This window comes from Entelurus aequoreus, linkage group LG01 (assembly GCF_033978785.1).
Source record: "Entelurus aequoreus isolate RoL-2023_Sb linkage group LG01, RoL_Eaeq_v1.1, whole genome shotgun sequence".
Lineage (NCBI taxonomy): Eukaryota > Metazoa > Chordata > Actinopteri > Syngnathiformes > Syngnathidae > Entelurus > Entelurus aequoreus.
Genome location: NC_084731.1, coordinates 97,635,858 through 97,654,065, shown reverse-complemented (window position 1 = coordinate 97,654,065; position 18,208 = coordinate 97,635,858). Strand labels below are relative to the sequence as shown.

Here is an 18,208-nt window from a genome sequence, read left to right as displayed (position 1 = left end):
TGCTTATTTTCTGTCTGATAAGATCATTCCTCTCACTAAGCAGATTTTATGTTAGAGTGTTTTACTTGTTTTAAGGGTTTTGCTTCTAAATGATCTCAGTAAGATATTACAGCTTGTTGCTGAGATTTGATGACCTATATTGAGTAAAACATGCTTGAAACTATTTGTGTCCAAATGTCCAAAACCCAGCAATGGTGCACAGGAAGGCGGGGAAGAAGAGGGGAAAAGGTGGCCAAAATGGTAAAAGTCCCAATTTTGTCTAAAATACCTCCCCGGGTTCCAGTCCCATGAGTCCCGCCGCCAGGTACACAAGTCCCAGGATGCAAAAAAATGTCCAAAACGCACCCAGCAAAGTCCCACGGGAAGTGGGGGAGAAAAGTGAGAAAAGTCGGCAAAAGTCCCCAAAAATTTTCAAAATACCTACCCAGGTTCGAGTCCTACAAGTCCCGCCGCCGGCCGCTCGAGTCCCGGGATGCCCAAAATGTCCATAACACACCTAGCCGAGTCCCACGGGGAGGGGGGATAAAAGTTGGAAAAGTCGGCAAAAGTTCTAAAAATTTTAAAAATACCTACCCAGGTTCGAGTCCCACATGGAGTGCCACAAGTCTTAAGACTCGAACCCGGGTGTGATTTTTGAACATTTTACCGACTTTTCTCACTTTTCTACCCGCCTTCCCGTGGGACTTTGATGGGCGTGTTTTGGACATTTTGGGCATCCCGGCCGGTGGCGGGACTTGTGGGACTCGAACCTGGGTAGGTATTTTAAACATTTTTGGGACTTTTGCAGACTTTTCCAACTTTTATTCCCCCCTCTCCCCGTGGGACTCGGCTGGGTGTGTTATTCACATTTTGGGCATCCCGGGACTTGCACGGCCATACGTAAGATTTTATGTTAGAGTGTTTTACTTGTTTTAATGGTTTTGGTCCTAAATGATCTCAGTAAGATATTACAGCTTGTTGCTAAGATTTGATGACCTATATTGAGTAAAACATGCTTGAAACTATTTTTGTCCAAAACACACCCAGCAATGGTGCACAGGAAGGCGGGGAAGAAGAGGGGATTAGGTGGCCAAAATGGTCAAAAGTCCCAATTTTGTACAAAATACCTCCCCGGGTTCCAGTCCCACGAGTCCCGCCGCCGGCCGCACAAGTCCCGGGATGCAAAAAACTGTCCAAAACGCACCCAACAAAGTCCCACGGGAAGTGGGGGAGAAAAGTGAGAAAAGTCGGCAAAAGTCCCCAAAAATGTTCAAAACACCTACCCAGGTTCGAGTCCCACAAGTCCCGCCGCCGGCCGCTCGAGTCCCGGGATGCCCAAAATGTCCATAACACACCCAGCCGAGTCCCACGGGGAGGGGGGATAAAAGTTGGAAAAGTCTGCAAAAGTTCTAAAAATTTTAAAAATACCTACCCAGGTTCGAGTCCCACATGGAGTGCCACAAGTCTTAAGACTCGAACCCGGGTGTGATTTTTGAACATTTTACCGACTTTTCTCACTTTTCTACCTGCCTTCCCGTGGGACTTTGCTGGGCACATTTTGGACATTGTGGGTATCCCGGCTGGCGGTGGGACTTGTGGGACTCGAACCTGGGTAGGTATTTAGAACATTTTTGGGACTTTTGCCGACTTTTCCAACTTTTATTCCCCCCCTCCCCGTGGGACTCGGCTGGGTGTGTTATGGACATTTTGGGCATCCCGGGACTCGTGCGGCCGGCGGCGGGACTTGTGGGACTCAAACTTGGGTAGGTATTTTGAACATTTTGGGGACTTTTGCAGACTTCTCCAAATTTTCTCCCCCACTTCCCATGGGACTTTGCTGGGTGCGTTTTGGACATTTTGGGCATTCCGGGACTCGTGCGGCCGGCGGCGGGACTTGTGGGACTCCAACCTGGTTAGGTATTTTGAAAATTTTTGGGACTTTTGCCGACTTTTCCAACTTTTATCCCCCCCTCTCCCCGTGGGACTCGGCTGGGTGTGTTATTCACATTTTGGGCATCCCGGGACTCGCGCGGCCGGCGGCTGGACTTGTGGGACTCGAACCTGGGTAGGTATTTTGAACATTTTGGGGACTTTTGCCGACTTTTCCAAAATGTTCTACCCCACTTCCCGTGGGATTTTGCTGGGTGCGTTTTGGATGTTTTGGGCATCCGGGGACTTGCACAACCGGCGGCGGGACTTGTGTAACTCAAACCTGGGTTGGTATTTTAAAAATTTTTGGGACTTTTGCCGACTTTTCCAACTTTTATCCCCCCTCTCCGTGGGACTCGGCTGGGTGTGTTATGGACATTTTGGGCATCCCGGGACTCGCGCGGCTGGACTTGTGGGACTCGAACCTGGGTAGGTTTTTTGAACATTTTGGGGACTTTTGCCGACTTTTCCAAAATGTTCTACCCCACTTCCCGTGGGATTTTGCTGGGTGCGTTTTGGACATCCGGGGACTTGCACAACCGGCGGCAGGACTTGTGTAACTCAAACCTGGGTTGGTATTTTAAAAATTTGGGGGACTTTTGCCGACTTTTCCAACTTTTATCCCCCCTCTCCGTGGGACTCGGCTGGGTGTGTTATGGACATTTTGGGCATCCCGGGACTTGCGCGGCCATACATAAGATTTTATGTTAGAGTGTTTTACTTGTTTTAAGGGTTTTGGTCCTAAATGATCTCAGTAAGATATTACAGCTTGTTGCTGAAATGTTATGACCTATATTGAGTAAAACATGCTTGGAACTAGAATATCAACTGTTGCAAAGCTGTGTCATCCACATTTACAGGTATAAAACTACTTTTTTAAAGTAATAATTTCTTATTTTTAGCATGAAAAAAAAAATCATGACTTTGACACAATTGTGTCTCATAATTAAAACAGATGACAGCCAAATGGACTTTGCTGTTTTATTTTCAATGAAACAATAGAAAACACATACTCATATAGTAGTACACTTATTAATGAGAATATACTTATTTTAAGGTATTTTTGGGTACATTGAGGTTAGCTAATTTTACTTGTTTTGGAAAGTCTTGACAAGCCAAATGTTTTTGTTCTATTGGCAGATAATTTTGCTTAGTTAAAAAAACATATCCCTCATTTTTGTATTTTTTTTTCTTGTTTTTGAACACTGACTTTTTGCAGTGCAGCTGCTGCTAAGTAAACTGGGCGTGCGGCTCACCAAAGAATGATTCTGCACATCCTGTATTGCTCACCTTTATTACATTTTATAAATCACTTCAAAACATCTTGCAATAAAATAAGTACAACTCTGGATACACCATCACCTCCTGTTGGCAATCCTCCTGGACCGTCTCAGAACAACCTTCGGTGGTTCCTCCTGCTGTTCAGCAAGTTTAGAGTTACCTGCCCCTTTGTCACTTTTCACCTGCAATGTAGAGTCCTTTGAGGGTCCAGCAGGTTTTTGTCTGCTTCGGGTTCCTTGCACAGGTTCTGACTTGTCTTTCAACATCTGCGGTCCCGGGGCTGCTTTGGTCTTCTCTACGGTGGACTTTGCTGATGTTTTCTTGGATTTGGTTGTGGGTTTACTTTTGTCTTCATCTGCTGGTTGACTTGTCTTTGGAGCGACCGGCTTCCTTTTGCTCTTGTCTGGCTGCTTCACTTGACCTTGAGCCGCTTGAACTGCTTCTGAGGCACCAGCTCCACATTTTAGCTCCTGAATGATCATCAACCATACATTAAAATGGGTTAGACACCCCTGGTCTAACATTGTTTTATTACCCCTATAGCACAGTCTATAAGTACCATTGGGAAAAAAAATAAGAAAAAGTTGTGGGCTCTGTACCGAGTATGTCGTTGTGGCTTGTGCAGCCCTTTGAGACACTTGTGATTTAGGGCTATATAAATAAACATTGATTGATTGATACTAACACCAATGATAACCAGTGTTGGGACTAACACGTTACAAAGTAACTAGTAGTCTAACGCGTTATTTTTTATATTCAGTAACTCAGTTACCGTTACAACATGATGCGTTACTGCGTTATTTTTTACGTAATTTTTTTATGTAGTATCGGCTAGAAACGTGTCATAAGGAAGAGGCGTGCTCTGTGTGTGTCTGGGTGTGGGGAGGGAGGGGGGGAGGCGTGTCTGATCATGGCGGAGCTGCAGTCGAGTTTCTTAACGTGGAGATATTCTCACTACTTTTCTTTTGTCGAGCACAAAGAAAAGAACATTTTAGTTTATGTAAGTTGTGTCTTGGATCAAAGATCTCATCTACTGCCCAAAACAGCAATTCAAAATCTGCTGAAACAGCTACAGAAGCAACATGCTTCGACGAAGTTTGTAAAGAGAGACACACTTCACCTCCTAAGCAACAGCGGCTGGATTTTAACGAGGCACTGCTAGCCAGGACAACATTGATAGAGCCATTGTAGCGTATGTGCTAGAAGACATGCAGGCTATTTATACAGTGGAGTCACCCGCTTTCAGGCAGCTAATTAGCATGCGTCAAACAGCAAATGGCATGAAATCATTTTCCAAGTTCCTGGACACAGTGGACAGTGAGCACATAAACATGAATAGCAAGCTAAAGAAGACACTCCAAACTCTGCCTCTGTTCATCATTCAGCACCGGAGGTACACACACTCTGTCAATTATCTTATATACTCTTTCATTCTAGACTTCTAGAGTGTTTGCTTATCACATCACTGTAAATGTATAGACTATATAGTTTACAAACATAAAGAGGGATCCTAGTGGGCCAGTCCAATCTTTCCTTTTCTCTAAACTAAAACTGGGGAAATGCGTAGAGTGTTCTGGGCTTCAGACATGATTTTATTTCACAATTCCTTGAGAGAAAAAAACGCCTGGTTAGGCTTTGTGTATGTAAAGTTAAAGTTAAAGTACTTCCTTGGTTTACAGCAATGTTGTTATTATGCTGTTTGTTACTTATGTGTGTTATGTTGCAGCTATTTAAAATAGTTTTGTCAATTTCTTCTGGCCTGAAATACATCGGCCCTTTGAAACATATTTTTGTCTTTGTGTGTTGTATGTAGACCACATTGCTTAGCAGAGTTCAGTGATGCAAATGCATGTCAAGTTGATCAACAAATTGTGTTATTCTCCAGTGCAATAACAGTACTGAAATGGAGGCTAAAAGGGCATTAATGGGAGCTTTAAAAAAAAAAAAGAAGAAAAAAATAAGTAACTAAATAGTTACTTTTCACAGTAACACATTACTTTTCGGTGCAAGTAACTGAGTTACTTTTGATATAAAGTAACTAGTAACTGTAAGTAGTTACTGGTTTTCAGTAACTAACCCAACACTGATGATAACACACTGTCACATAAAGTATGACAAATCGGATGCAGCCTGTTTCATACATACATCAATAACTTGTTTTCATGTTTCACCCTCTCAGTTATTGTACGGCCAAATAAAACTTGTCAATTGCAAAATAAACGACCAAATTTAGGAAAAACTCATAGCAAAAGTAATTTGCATTTGTAATTTGCAGTGCATCCAGAAAGTATTTACATCCGAGTCACAGCATTTGCTCAATCCTCTTTGCAGCACCTCTCAAGCTCAACCAGGTTGGATGGGAAGCGTTGGTTTTCATCCAGTATGTCTCTGTACCTTGCTGCATTCGTCTTTCCCTCTATCCTGACTAGTCTCCCAGTTCCTGCCGCCGAAAAACACCCCCAGAGCATGATGCTGCCACAGCCATGCTTCATAGTAGGGATGGTACTAGCCTGGCGCCTGTTAGAATAATCATGTATATATATTATCACACAACTTTAGTATGCTTAAAGTCCGTTGCTATAGTTATTAGCTATTGTGCTCAAGTTAGACGTTTGTATCTGTGCAAGGACGAAACTTCTTGGAGGAGTAGCCTCAGCCGCAGATGTTATCTTTGTTTTAGCCCGCTAACAGCCAAGGACTTCAAAGACCTCAACGAAGATAAGACGACAGCACGCAGATGAAGCAGAGACAACAAGGACCTCAACGCAGATAAGACGACAGCACGCAGATGAAGCGGAGACAAGGCGAAACCACAAGGCCCCCAGCAAATTCCGTCACATATTGTGCGTCCTGGGCCTGCTTTGCATGATATATGTGACCACTGCTTTTAGAGGCGGCCTCAGTGATGTTGACTGTGGAACTCCTGAATAAATAGGAGGTACGCGGGAGCTGAACCTTAGAGCGTAGGGCGAGACTGTGACTAAGTGTGCAGCTCCATGCGTTCTCCTCATGAGCTAAATTGAACTCTGTCTCTGCATGGTTCCTTGCTTCTTGCCTGATTAATAGATGTCATCAGTGTTTGAACATGACAGTGCCGAGCGGTGTCGGGTTTCCTCCAAACATGACGCCGGCATTCACGCCGAAGAATCCAATCTTTATCACATCAGAACAAATAATTCTGGCTCCTCACATCGAGAGGAGCCAGATGAGGTGGTTCGAGCATCTGGTCAGGATGCCACCCGAACGCCTGCCTAGGGAGGTGTTTAGGGCACGTCCGACCGGTAGGAGGCCACGGGGAAGACCTAGGAGATGTTGGGAAGACTATGTCTCCCGGCTGGCCTGGGAACGCCTCGGGATCCCCCGAGAAGAGCTGGACGAAGTGGCTGGGGAGAGGGAAGTCTGGGCTTCCCTGCTTAGGCTGCTGCCCCTGCGACCCGACCTCGGATAAGCGGAAGAAGATGGACGGATGGATGGACATTCATCTGATATTTTTTGTCATTAATCACATGTGTTCATTGGGGACGGTGTGGCGCATTTGGCAGAGTGGCTGTGCCAGCAACCTGAGGGTTCCTGGTTCAATCCCCACCTTCTACCAACCTCGTCACGTCCGTTGCGTCCTTGAGCAAGACACTTCACCCTTGCTCCTGATGGGTGATGGTTAGGGCCTTGCATGGCAGCTACCGCCATCAGTGTGTGAATGGGTGAATGTGGAAATAGTGTCAAAGCGCTTTGAGTACTTTGAAGGTAGAAAAGCGCTATACAAGTCAGGGCCGGCCCGTGGCATAGACCGTATAGGCAAATGCTAAGGGCGCCGTCCATCAGGGGGCGCCACGCCAGTGCCACAAATGTTGGAGAAAAAAAAAAAAAAGTTGGTACTATTATTTCTAAATACAAAAAATAGTCCCATGTTAATTAAAATGCAAAGTAAAGCCTATTTAATAGAAATATTATTTGTTACAACATTACGCCCCCCCCCCCCCATCCCCCGCACGGTGCGCCCCTCCCTTCCCGTATCATGACTCTTACCACATCAAAAAATCAACACAAGATGTCAAAACGGCCAAAACTGTCAGGTGCCCAGGGAAGAAAAAATAGAAAAGAAGAGGAGGAGAAACGAGAAAAAGACAGAGGTAGCAGGTAGGTAATGTTAGCCTACATTAAATTATTTGTCTGTTACAGAATGTGATAGTAACCTGGCTTTTTAGCATTAAGCTAATGTTACATGATTCAGCAATTGCTAATCAATAAATAGCTAGTTCTGTTTTAACGTCGGGTTAATATTGTGGAGGGGGCTAAATTGTTATGGAAAATAATAATGTAACGTTAGGTAATTACAGTACTCCCACCTTACATTCCTCAGGGACATTTGTATGAGATCTTTTAAGCAGGTGTTTTTTGTTTACATTGTTATTGCCTTCTGGTTAGCTAATGTTTGCCCTGCAGGTAATAGTCACTTTTCCACCCCTTTATATACTAGGTATAGTTGTAAGCCTAGTTGTTAAAGTGCACATCATTAATGTTAATTAAGCAATATCACATGAGAGGGAATGCTGTTTTTTTATTTGAGCACTGCTGTGATTCGGTTAAAGATAATCATAACATAACATTCTCATATAATATGTTAATTTGCTTTCTTTAAGTAAAAAAAAGGTCAAAGACAAAGCTATTCGGTTTCTTGTGAGTATATACACTTCACTGCCGATGTGGGGGGGCGCCACCTAAAATCTTGCCTAGGGCGCCAGATTGGTTAGGGCCAGGCCTGATACAAGTATAGCACATTTAGCATTCATTTAACGCACATATTGAATTTGACAGCCCTAAAATACATGCATAAGGTAACTCGAGTGGAAAAAAGCGGAAAAGGAAAGCAAATTCAAAGTGCTTGCCAAAATCTTACCTCTTGCGCAGCCAGTTTAGTTTTGAGATCAGACATCTCACTCATAAGCCGCTGGATCACCAGCTAGAAACAAACAAGAGTTACACATAAAAATGTCTCGTTTTCCTGCAGTTCTGTTCATGTCGGGTCCTCCCTCGCCTGATCACTGACAAGTTGCTTTTCTAGCTGTCCTTTCTCCTCAGTGTCCTCTCTCCTGAAACACACCATTTTGAGAGACAACACACTTTTACAACATATAGGAGAGCAGATTCTGCACATACTGACGAGCCGCCGTCTTCTCCATGTGAGCGACCGCACGTTTCTTCTCGCTCACCGCCTTATCCACGTCTTCCCTAGTCACCATGGCCAGCACAGACTTGGCGTGCAGCAGCTCAGACACTTGGTCCGAAGGCAAAGCGACTTGCAGCACCAGCGTTAGAAGTTTGGCACCCTCTAAGCATGATGGGAACTAATGGGTGACATTAAAAGAAACAAAGACATTTGAGCATTTTGACTTTGTTATGTTTTATCATTAAATGAGAAATCCATCCATCCTTCCATCCATCTTCTTCCGCTTATCCAAGGTCGGGTCGCGGGGGAAGCAGCCTAAGCAGGGAAGCCCAGACCTTCCTCTCCCCAGCCACTTCGTCCAGCTCCTCCCGGGGGATCCCGAGGCGTTCCCAGGCCAGCCGGGAGACATAGTCTTCCCAACGTGTCCTGGGTCTTCCCCGTGGCCTCCTACCGGTTGGACGTTCGGGTGGCATCCTGACCAGATGCCCGAACCACCTCATCTGGCTCCTCTCCATGTGGAGGAGCAGTGGCTTTACTTTGAGCTCCCCCCAGATGGCAGAGCTTCTCACCCTATCTCTAAGGGAGAACCCCGCCACCCGGCGGAGGAAACTCATTTCGGCCGCTTGTACCCGTGATCTTGTCCTCTCGGTCATAACCCAAAGCTCATGACCATAGGTGAGGATGGGAACGTAGATCGACCGGTAAATTGAGAGCTTTGCCTTCCGGCTCAGCTCCTTCTTCACCACAACGGATCGATACAGCGTCCGCATTACTGAAGACGCCACACCGATCCGCCTGTCGATCTCACGATCCACTTTTCCCTCACTCGTGAACAAGACTCCTAGGTACTTGAACTCCTCCACTTGGGGCAGGGTCTCCTCCCCAACCCGGAGATGGCACTCCACCCTTTTCTGTGCGAGAACCATGGACTCGGACTTGGAGGTGCTGATTCTCATCCCAGTCGCTTCACACTCGGCTGAGAACTGATCCAGTGAGAGCTGAAGATCCTGGCCAGATGAAGCCATCAGGACCACATCATCTGCAAAAAGCAGAGACCTAATCCTGCAGCCACCAAACCGGATCCCCTCAACGCCTTCACTGCGCCTAGAAATTCTAAGCATGATCGGAACTAATGGGTGACATTAAAAGAAACAAAGACATTTGAGCATTTTGACTTTGTTATGTTTTATCATTTAATGAGTAATCGTTTTATTATTTGTTTACTGTAACGAGAATTGCACATGTACCGTACATTACATTTTGATGCAGACTACAATAAAAAAGGTGTCCATTGACTATATTTCTTGTTTGGGCCCCCACACACAAGATTAAGGTTACGTTTGCACTGCAGTGTTGGATGTCTGTCACGGTGGGGTTGCAGCTTACTGCGAGGTTTGTTCTCCCAGGATGCAAACGGACGACTCCGGACAGGACTTGCGGGTAGGAACATCATTTAATTCTTAAAAAAATAAACACTCAACGAGGTACAAAACAGAAAACAAACCGACGGAACAAGGTGCCGATCGCACTTGAAGCTAAGGCTACTGCTTAGCACAGACTAAAGACAAGCAACACTTACTTAACAGGAGCGTGACGCAAACAAAGAAGCCAGGACGAGTGATCAGCAAAGGTAGGCTTAAATAGTTTCTCTTGATTACAAACAACAGAGGCAGGTTAAAATCATAAGTAACCATGGTGACTAAACTCAGGAGGTGCACAAACAGGAACTGAAGGAGTCCAAAACAAACAGAAAACACAAAACATGATCCGGACCACGGATCATGACAATGTCCAATTCAGATTTTTTTGTCAAATTTGATCTTTTTAGTGGTCGTTCCTCTGTTGCGAGTTGTTGTGATTATATCTAACATGTTTATGTGTGCTATGCTATGTGAGGTTTTTTTTCCCTTTGACTCAGTCTGGAACCCCTCCCGAGGGTCCAGCCTTAGACTGATATTTTTTTACTCTTTCCCCCTTTCCCAATATCACCTTTTTCCCACCTTTTTTAAGGAGCGCCGTTAGTGGCTTGATCCGTTGGCGGTGCCGTCTTGTCTCCCTGTAACGTATGTCTGCCCTTAGTGGGACTGTGCCGAAAATGAAATTTCAGTTCTTATGTGTCTTGTACATGTTAAAGAATGGACAATAATAAAGCATCTTGAATCTTGTAACAAAAAAATAAATTGTGATTTCTAATGTGAATGCAATCCGACCCGCATGCGAACATGACATGACGTCGCCTGCACTGCAGTGTTTACAGACATGGCTTCCACTCTAGTCCGTCTTAGCACTGGCGCATTTGTGGCAGTTTTAAGGATTTTGTGCAATCAAAGTCAACATTTTCAGAACCAAATTATTGCACGTGGAAGATTAAGAAGGAAGAGGACAACTATTTAGGCTCTGGCAGTTCTACGGGATATTTTTTCTTCGACGTCTGCTTGAAGAGCGTGGGCGAGCAGTCTTGAGACGGGCGTGGTAAAACTTTCACGGGAGTTCCTAAAACATTTTATTCACCTGTTCTCTGCTCCGTCGTCAACTATTTTATTTGTAACCATGTATTTTTGGCAATTAATTATTACTCTGATCACTTTTTGATGGCGTTCTGGTGGGCTGAATCCGACCTGAGCACAGGAGCGTTCACATTGAGAATGCATCGCATACTATCCAATTTACAAAACCCAAAACCACAATACGAAGATCCTGAGTAGTCCTGAGTTCAATCCCGGGCTCGAGATCTTTCTGTGTGGAGTTTGCATATTCTCCCTTTTGACTGCATGGGTTCCCTCCGAGTACTCCGGCTTTCTCCCACCTCCAAAAACATGCACCTGGGGATAGGTTGATTGGTAACACTAAATTGTCCTTTGTGTGTGAATGTGAGTGTGAATGTCTGGCCCCCTGTCCCCAATTCCGAGGCCCCTGCTTTGAGTCACTGTGCAGACTTCTTACTAGCAAAAGCTAGTCTGGCCATTCTACTGACATTTTTCATGAGTAGCTTGCAGATATTTCCATTTTTACCTTCTCGAGTTCAGCTCGTGCTTTCTCTCTGGAGGCCAGCGTGAGATCCAAGACCATCTTCTCGCTGATCACCTCCCTCTGCAACGCCTTCAGTTGTCCCTGAGGAGCATCCTGTTGGGTATATGCACCCGAGCTTGTTCAAGTGCATCGCTTCACTTAAAAACCCACCTGCAGATGCTTTGTTCGTTTGTCCACTTTCAGCGTCTTTATAAAGTCCAGGTCGTTTTCCGTTAGCTGGTATCCCTTCATGCCGCTCAACAAGGAGTCAGAGCAATCTGCAAAAATTAGCAGGCATGTTTACAAATCCTTGAAAGAATGTGTCAACGTCAAAATATTAGGATTAATCCATTTTTGGTAACAACTCGTTTGGGTAGATTTGAGCTTTTTAGAAGGATATGTCAATGAGTAAACATTCGGTACTTTATGTTGAAATATGTAATACTCCCAAAGGTATTCTAGTAAATTATGCACAGATGCGAGGTGTCAATGTCAAAATATTACTTTGAATCACTTTTGGCAGTAAGTATGTGATTTTATTTCACGGAGGGACTGGTACAAATTGTTCCAGAGTCTGGGAGCTATAGCCTGGAATGCCAGGTCTACCACAGGTTTTAAAACAAGTTTTTGGGATCTTTAGAAGACCATGGCCTGAAGACCAGAGGCTGCGCCCTGAAGAGTAGGGGCATAGCAAGTCAGTGTTGTACTGAGGGCCCCCACCATGCAACGCACGGAATGTCAGGACTCAGATCTTAAACTCAATGCAGGATTTAACTGGAAGCCAATGAAGACTGGATAAAACGGGGGTGATATGGACTGTTCTGGGTGCACCGGTCAAAAGTCTGGCAGCCGCATTTTGTACAGTCTGAAGTGTCTTTAGCGTTGACTTGTTGAAAAGAGAATTGCAATAGTCAATGCGAGATGAATGCGTGAATGATCATTTCCAGATCCAATTTTGACAACAAATTTCTCACTTCTGAAATATTTCTGAGATGATAGAAACAGTTTTTAGTCAGTTGACGACAGTGACCCTCCAAAGACACGGACTGATCCAACACAACCCCAAGGTTTCTGAGGCTGCTTTTAACAGATGCACCCAGAGCACCAAGAGAGCTCTTGATCAGGGGGATCTTTTTTTATCGGTAGGCAAGAATACAGTCAATGAAAATTTTAATTTAATGAATCTGAACACTTTATAAATATTTATTTTGTGGATTTTGATGGTTAAATAGCTTCTTACCCAGTTCAGGACCAAACCTCTGATGCCATATCGTTCTAATTTTTGTATTAAAATATCATGATTAATTGTGTCAAATGCTTTTGTTAAGCCCATGAATACTGCGGCCGCACATTCTTTACCATCTATTGCAATGATAATTTCCTCTGTCATTTTGATTAATGCTATATTGATGTTGGGATATTTGCTCGGAATCCATATTGGTTCTCCACGAGCGTCCCACTTTTGTTGATAAATATATCTAATCGGCTATTGAATAGTTTTTCCATGATTTTGGAGAATTGTGGAAGTAATGAAACTGGGGCCGTACTTATCAAGCTTCTTAGAGTACCATTTTACACTTAAGTCCTGAGAATTTGCGAAATTTAGTCCTACTCTCAAACTTAAGAATAAAAGCTTTTTATCAACGTTCTTAAGTCTAAGAATCACTCCTACTCTCCACGATATTTAAGAGACCTTCAGAGGTGTCTTAAGTGGTTAGGAGTTGCCAGCAGGGGATGGCACTGAGGCGAGAGAGACGTGCGCGAATGTTCAGGGAACGGAACAATGTTTTTTTTTTTTTTGATGACGAGCAGCTGATCAAACGGTATCATTTAGACAGAGCGGATATTATTTTTGTCACAGATTTAATACTTTTCGATTCCTTGTTGATTTCTGCATGTGTCTGCAGTGGGCTAGTATATATAGAGCCACCCACACCAGTTTCAAATTAGTTGCCTAATTAATGATTTGGAAAGAACATGTTATGACAGTAGCGTATGTGTGTGGCCGTGAGGTGAGTGACGTCAGTGAGTGTGTGGGCGATAGAAGAGAGGGAGCGGTAGCGTGAGTGCCGGCGGGGACTAGTTTGTTTTGTATTATTTTGTAGTTTATTGTCAAAAAATACACTCCCATTGTCCACTTAAATATTTCCAAGATATTTCTTTATTCTTAGACAACGGATTCCCTTCCGTGATTGGTCATTTTTATGGACACAGAAATGACGTCACCTAAAATTCCGTTTACGGCACATAGTAATGTCGTAATTCAGCTCTGAGTGTGACACTTAAGATTCAGTGCTACACTTCGCTGAAAGTGTGAGTAAGACGCTTGATAACTAACTTTTAAGTGCAGCTTTCAGCGAATAATTTATTTACTCTTAAGTCAACTCTTAGCAGACTTCTTAGGAGTAATTCTAACAAGCTTGATAAGTACGGCCCCTGGTCTGTAGTTAGTAAACTGGTGTATGTCTCCATTCTTATAAATTGGTACGACTTTTACAATTTTCATTTTGTCAGGGAATTTGCCGGTTAGAAATGATACGTTGCTGATATATGTCAGAGGTTCTGAAATGTCTTCTATAACCTTTTTTATCGTTACCATATCTATTCCATGACAGTCGGTTGAGGTCTTGGATTTACAATTTTTTACAATTTTGATTATTTCTTCTTTTGTCACGTTCTTAAGAAACATGGAATTGGGATTTCTGTCTATGAGCTCACTCAAGTCCTCAACTGACCCATAATCTGCTTTTGGAATTATTTGACTTTCTCTTCTTCTGTTACCAAATAGCATTATTTTAGTTTTACTGAGATTCAAAGATAGTCTGTTTTTTTAATTTGTTCATTTCTTCTGTTATTATTTGTATTAGCTTCTGTGTGTTCTCTCCTGAACAAAACACAGTTGTATCATCTGCAAATAACACTAACTTTAAATCATTTGTAACTTTACAAATGTCGTTTATATAGAGATTAAACAATTGTGGTCCGAGTATTGATCCCTGGAGTACGCCACAAGATAGTTTCAGCTCTGTAGAAGTGTGTTTGCCTATCTTAACGTATTGTTTCCTGTTGGTTAAGTAGCTTCTTACCCAGTTCAAGACCAACCCTCTGATTCCGTACCGTTCTAATTTATTAAGATACTGTGATTAATTGTGTCAAATGCTTTTGTTGAACCCATAAAGACTGCAGCAGCACATTTTTTACTATCTATTGCATTGGTGATCTCTTCCGTTATTTCAATTAATGCCAATGATGTTGAGATGTTGGCTCTGTATAAGTATTGGTTGTCTGTGAGTGTTTCGTTTTTATTTATGAATTTGTCTAATCTGTTGTTTAACTACAGAGCCCCTGAAGGGACATGGGGGAAATTTTATTTTTTATAATTTTATTTCAATTTTTTTTTTTTAGACATGTATCTCTTGCACACAAGAAACTTTAAATAAATGATAAATGTCTAAAAAAAAATAAATATAGAATAAAATACAATTATTATTATTTTTTTTATTTATAACTTTATAAAAAGTTCCCGTGCGCACGAGATGTATGTCTTAAAAAAATAAATAAAATAATAATAATAAAAAAAAATAATAAAAAAATAAAATTCCCCCATGTCCCTTTAGGGCAGCGTTTCTCAAAGTGTGGGGCGTGCCCCACTGGTGGGGAATAGAGACATGACAGGTGGGCCGCGAGGAACAGGAGGAAATTTCACTTTAAATTTTTTTTTTTTTTTTATTATATTCTTAGATTATTTTTTTTTACTATGCTTTCATTTTCTATACACACTGTAAATCACTTTGTGATTCTGTCTGTGAAATCCGCTATATAAATAAATGTAAATTACTTATTTTTCCTGTAGGCTTTAAATTTCTAGGTAGGAGCGAAAGTTTGACAGACATAGCAACAGTAACTAATGGGGGCGGGGCTAAGCGGAACAAACTTTCGCGCGGATGGGTAGCAACCCATCCGCGCTAATCATCCACTCATCGGGCAGAGAGCTGTGTCCATTCTTCTCCCCTTTGCCACATCTTATCTGTGTGAGATAGGCTTTTCAGCTGTTGCTTCACTCAAAACGAAGTACAGGTCTCAGCTGAACATTGAGCAGGACTTAAGAGTGGCAGTGTCAAGCCTGCAACCCCCATTTGAAAAGATGTGCAGTGCAAAACAGGCTCATTGCAGCCACTAATGCTGGAGTGCTGTAAAACTCATGTTCACTTGCCCTGTCTTGCCAAATGCATAGCTCCTCCTTTTTCTTGTGTGCAAATAATGCAAAGTGGCACTTTTATTTAATTTATTATTGAACTTGATGCAAGTTATTTGATTTATTATTGAACTTGATGCAAGTTATAACACTTTTATTTGATTTATTATTGAACTTGATGCAAGTTATTTGATTTATTATTGAACTTGATGCAAGTTATAACACTTTTATTTGATATATTATTGAACTTGATGCAAGTTATAACACTTTTATTTGATTTATTATTGAACTTGATGCAAGTTATAACTAGGTATGTCCGATAATGGCTTTTTGCCGATATCCGATATTCCGATATTGTCCAACTCTTTACCGATACCGATATCAACCGATATATACAGTCGTGGAATTAACACATTATTATGCCTAATTTGGACAACCATGTATGGTGAAGATAAGGTACTTTTAAAAAAAATAAAATAAAATAAGATAACTAAATTAAAAACATTTTCTTGAAAAAAAAAGAAAGTAAAACAATATAAAAACAGTTACATAGAAACTAGTAATGAATGAAAATGAGTAAAATTAACTGTTAAAGGTTAGTACTATTAGTGGAGCAGCAGCACGCACAATCATGTGTGCTTACGGACTGTATCCCTTGCAGACTGTATTGATATATATTGATATATAATGTAGGAACCAGAATATTGATAACAGAAAGAAATGGGGGGAGGGAGGTTTTTTGGGTTGGTGCACTAATTGTAAGTGTATCTTGTGTTTTTTATGTTGATTTAATAAAAAAAAAAAAAACGATACAGATAATAAAAAAAACGATACCGATAATTTCCGATATTACATTTTAACGCATTTATCGGCCGATAATATCGGCAGGCCGATATTATCAGACATCCCTAGTTATAACACTTGTATTTGATTTATTATTGAACTTGATGCAAGTTATAACACTTTTGTTTGATTTATTATTGAACTTGATGCAAGTTATTTTATTTATTACTGAACTTGATGCAAGTTATACCACAGCTGCACAGTTATTTTATTGATCATTGAACTTGATGTTATTTTATGTTATTGAGTTTGAATGTGTACAACTTGATGTTACTTGATGTTCAATACATTTGAAAATGTTAAGCTTGGCATTAGCGTTCTGTTGGGGCGATGGGGGCAGGTGGGGCTTGAAAACTCCCCCTTGTACAAAGTGGGGGATGACAAAAAAAGTTTGAGAACCACTGCTTTAGGGGCTCCGTATTTAACAGTTTTTCAGTGATTTTTTTTTTTTAGGTAAGTGTATTGAGTGTGTTTCATTATACATCCATTTTTATTTACATATTTAATTTTTTTTAAAATTTATATAAAGATTCTGCAATTTGGCGTGCCCGACACATGGTCCCCCAGGGAGCCACCTGTGTGGCCTGTGGGCACACTGCAAAAACTGAAATCTAAGTAAGATGAAATATCTCAAATAAGGGTGATACTTGCTTATTTTCTGTCTGATAAGATAATTATTCTCACTAAGCAGATTTTATGTTAGAGTGTTTTACTTGTTTTAAGTGTTTTGCTCCTAAATGATCTCAGTAAGATATTACAGCTTGTTGCTGAGATTTGATGACCTATATTGAGTAAAACATGCTTGAAACTAGAATATCAACTGTTGCAAAGCTGTGTCATCAACACTCACAAGTATAAAACTACTTTTTTAAAGTAATAATTTCTTATTTCAAGCAGGAAAAAAAAATCATGACTTTGACACAATTGTGTCTCATAATTAAAACAGATGACAGCCAAATGGACTTTGCTGTTTTATTTTCAATGAAACAATAGAAAACACGTACTCATATAGTAGTACAGTTGGCACAGTACAGTAAACTGACAGTTAATATTTAAACATGTAACATTTCTAACAATTTTGAACAGAAATAGTTCATGCACATTCAGATGTATTCTTCAAAATTACAATTTGGGCCGGGGGCCGGGCTGTATATATGCGCACTAATTGGCTGAAAGAGCACGCACTTGGCGTGATAATGTCATGTTATCCATGGAAAAATGCATTTTTAGACAATATGATTTGCCTGAGCGGCTAGGAGACCCCGAGAGTAACAAGCGCTTGCCTTGTTGCCTTTCCATTAAGAACAATAAACTAGTTTTTAGTATAAGTTTGCTGGTTTCAAGAAATGTAATGCCGAGCGCATATCATTATGTCAAGATAATGGCACTAGCATTTACTTCATTTAACAATATTTTTCAACATATTGAGCAAAAAGGTCTCTTTTTTTCTACCAAGAAAAGTGCACTTGTTATTAGTGAGAATATACTTATTTTAAGGTATTTTTGGGTTCATTGAAGTTAGCTAATTTTACTTGTTTTTTAAAGTCTTGACAAGCCGAATTTTCTTGTTCTATTGGCAGATAATTTTGCTTAGTTCAAATAAAATACCCCTCATTTTTATTTATTTTTTTCTTGTTTTTGAACACAGACTTTTTGCAGTGAACTTACCTGGTTTGGTGTCTGGAGTGTTGGCCTTAAACATGCTTGGGTCAAGGTTTTCTTCGCTGACTTCCTTTGGGTCACAGAGTTCCAGGTCACCACCAAGACATCCAAAGGAAAGTAAAACCATGCACACACACACACGC

At 41.6% G+C, this 18,208-nt stretch overlaps 1 protein-coding gene across 3 annotated transcripts in view; it reads right to left on the bottom strand.

Annotated features, from left to right (window-relative positions):
* Positions 1 to 3,183: 3,183 nt before the first annotated feature.
* LOC133645619 (uncharacterized) overlaps positions 3,184 to 18,208 on the bottom strand; it is a 15,407-nt gene continuing 382 nt past the window's right edge. For 2 of the 3 annotated variants that reach the window (XM_062040467.1, XM_062040480.1), the window contains exons 2-8: positions 18,072 to 18,135; positions 11,537 to 11,643; positions 11,369 to 11,467; positions 8,347 to 8,534; positions 8,225 to 8,279; positions 8,087 to 8,149; positions 3,184 to 3,659 (exon numbers count right to left, since the gene is read on the bottom strand). In XM_062040467.1, coding sequence (XP_061896451.1) covers positions 3,267 to 3,659; positions 8,087 to 8,149; positions 8,225 to 8,279; positions 8,347 to 8,534; positions 11,369 to 11,467; positions 11,537 to 11,643; positions 18,072 to 18,135 — 969 coding nt within the window. In that variant the 3' untranslated portion in view covers positions 3,184 to 3,266. The remainder of the gene's footprint in view (positions 3,660 to 8,086; positions 8,150 to 8,224; positions 8,280 to 8,346; positions 8,535 to 11,368; positions 11,468 to 11,536; positions 11,644 to 18,071; positions 18,136 to 18,208) is intronic. The other variant, XM_062040475.1, reaches the window with a different exon arrangement.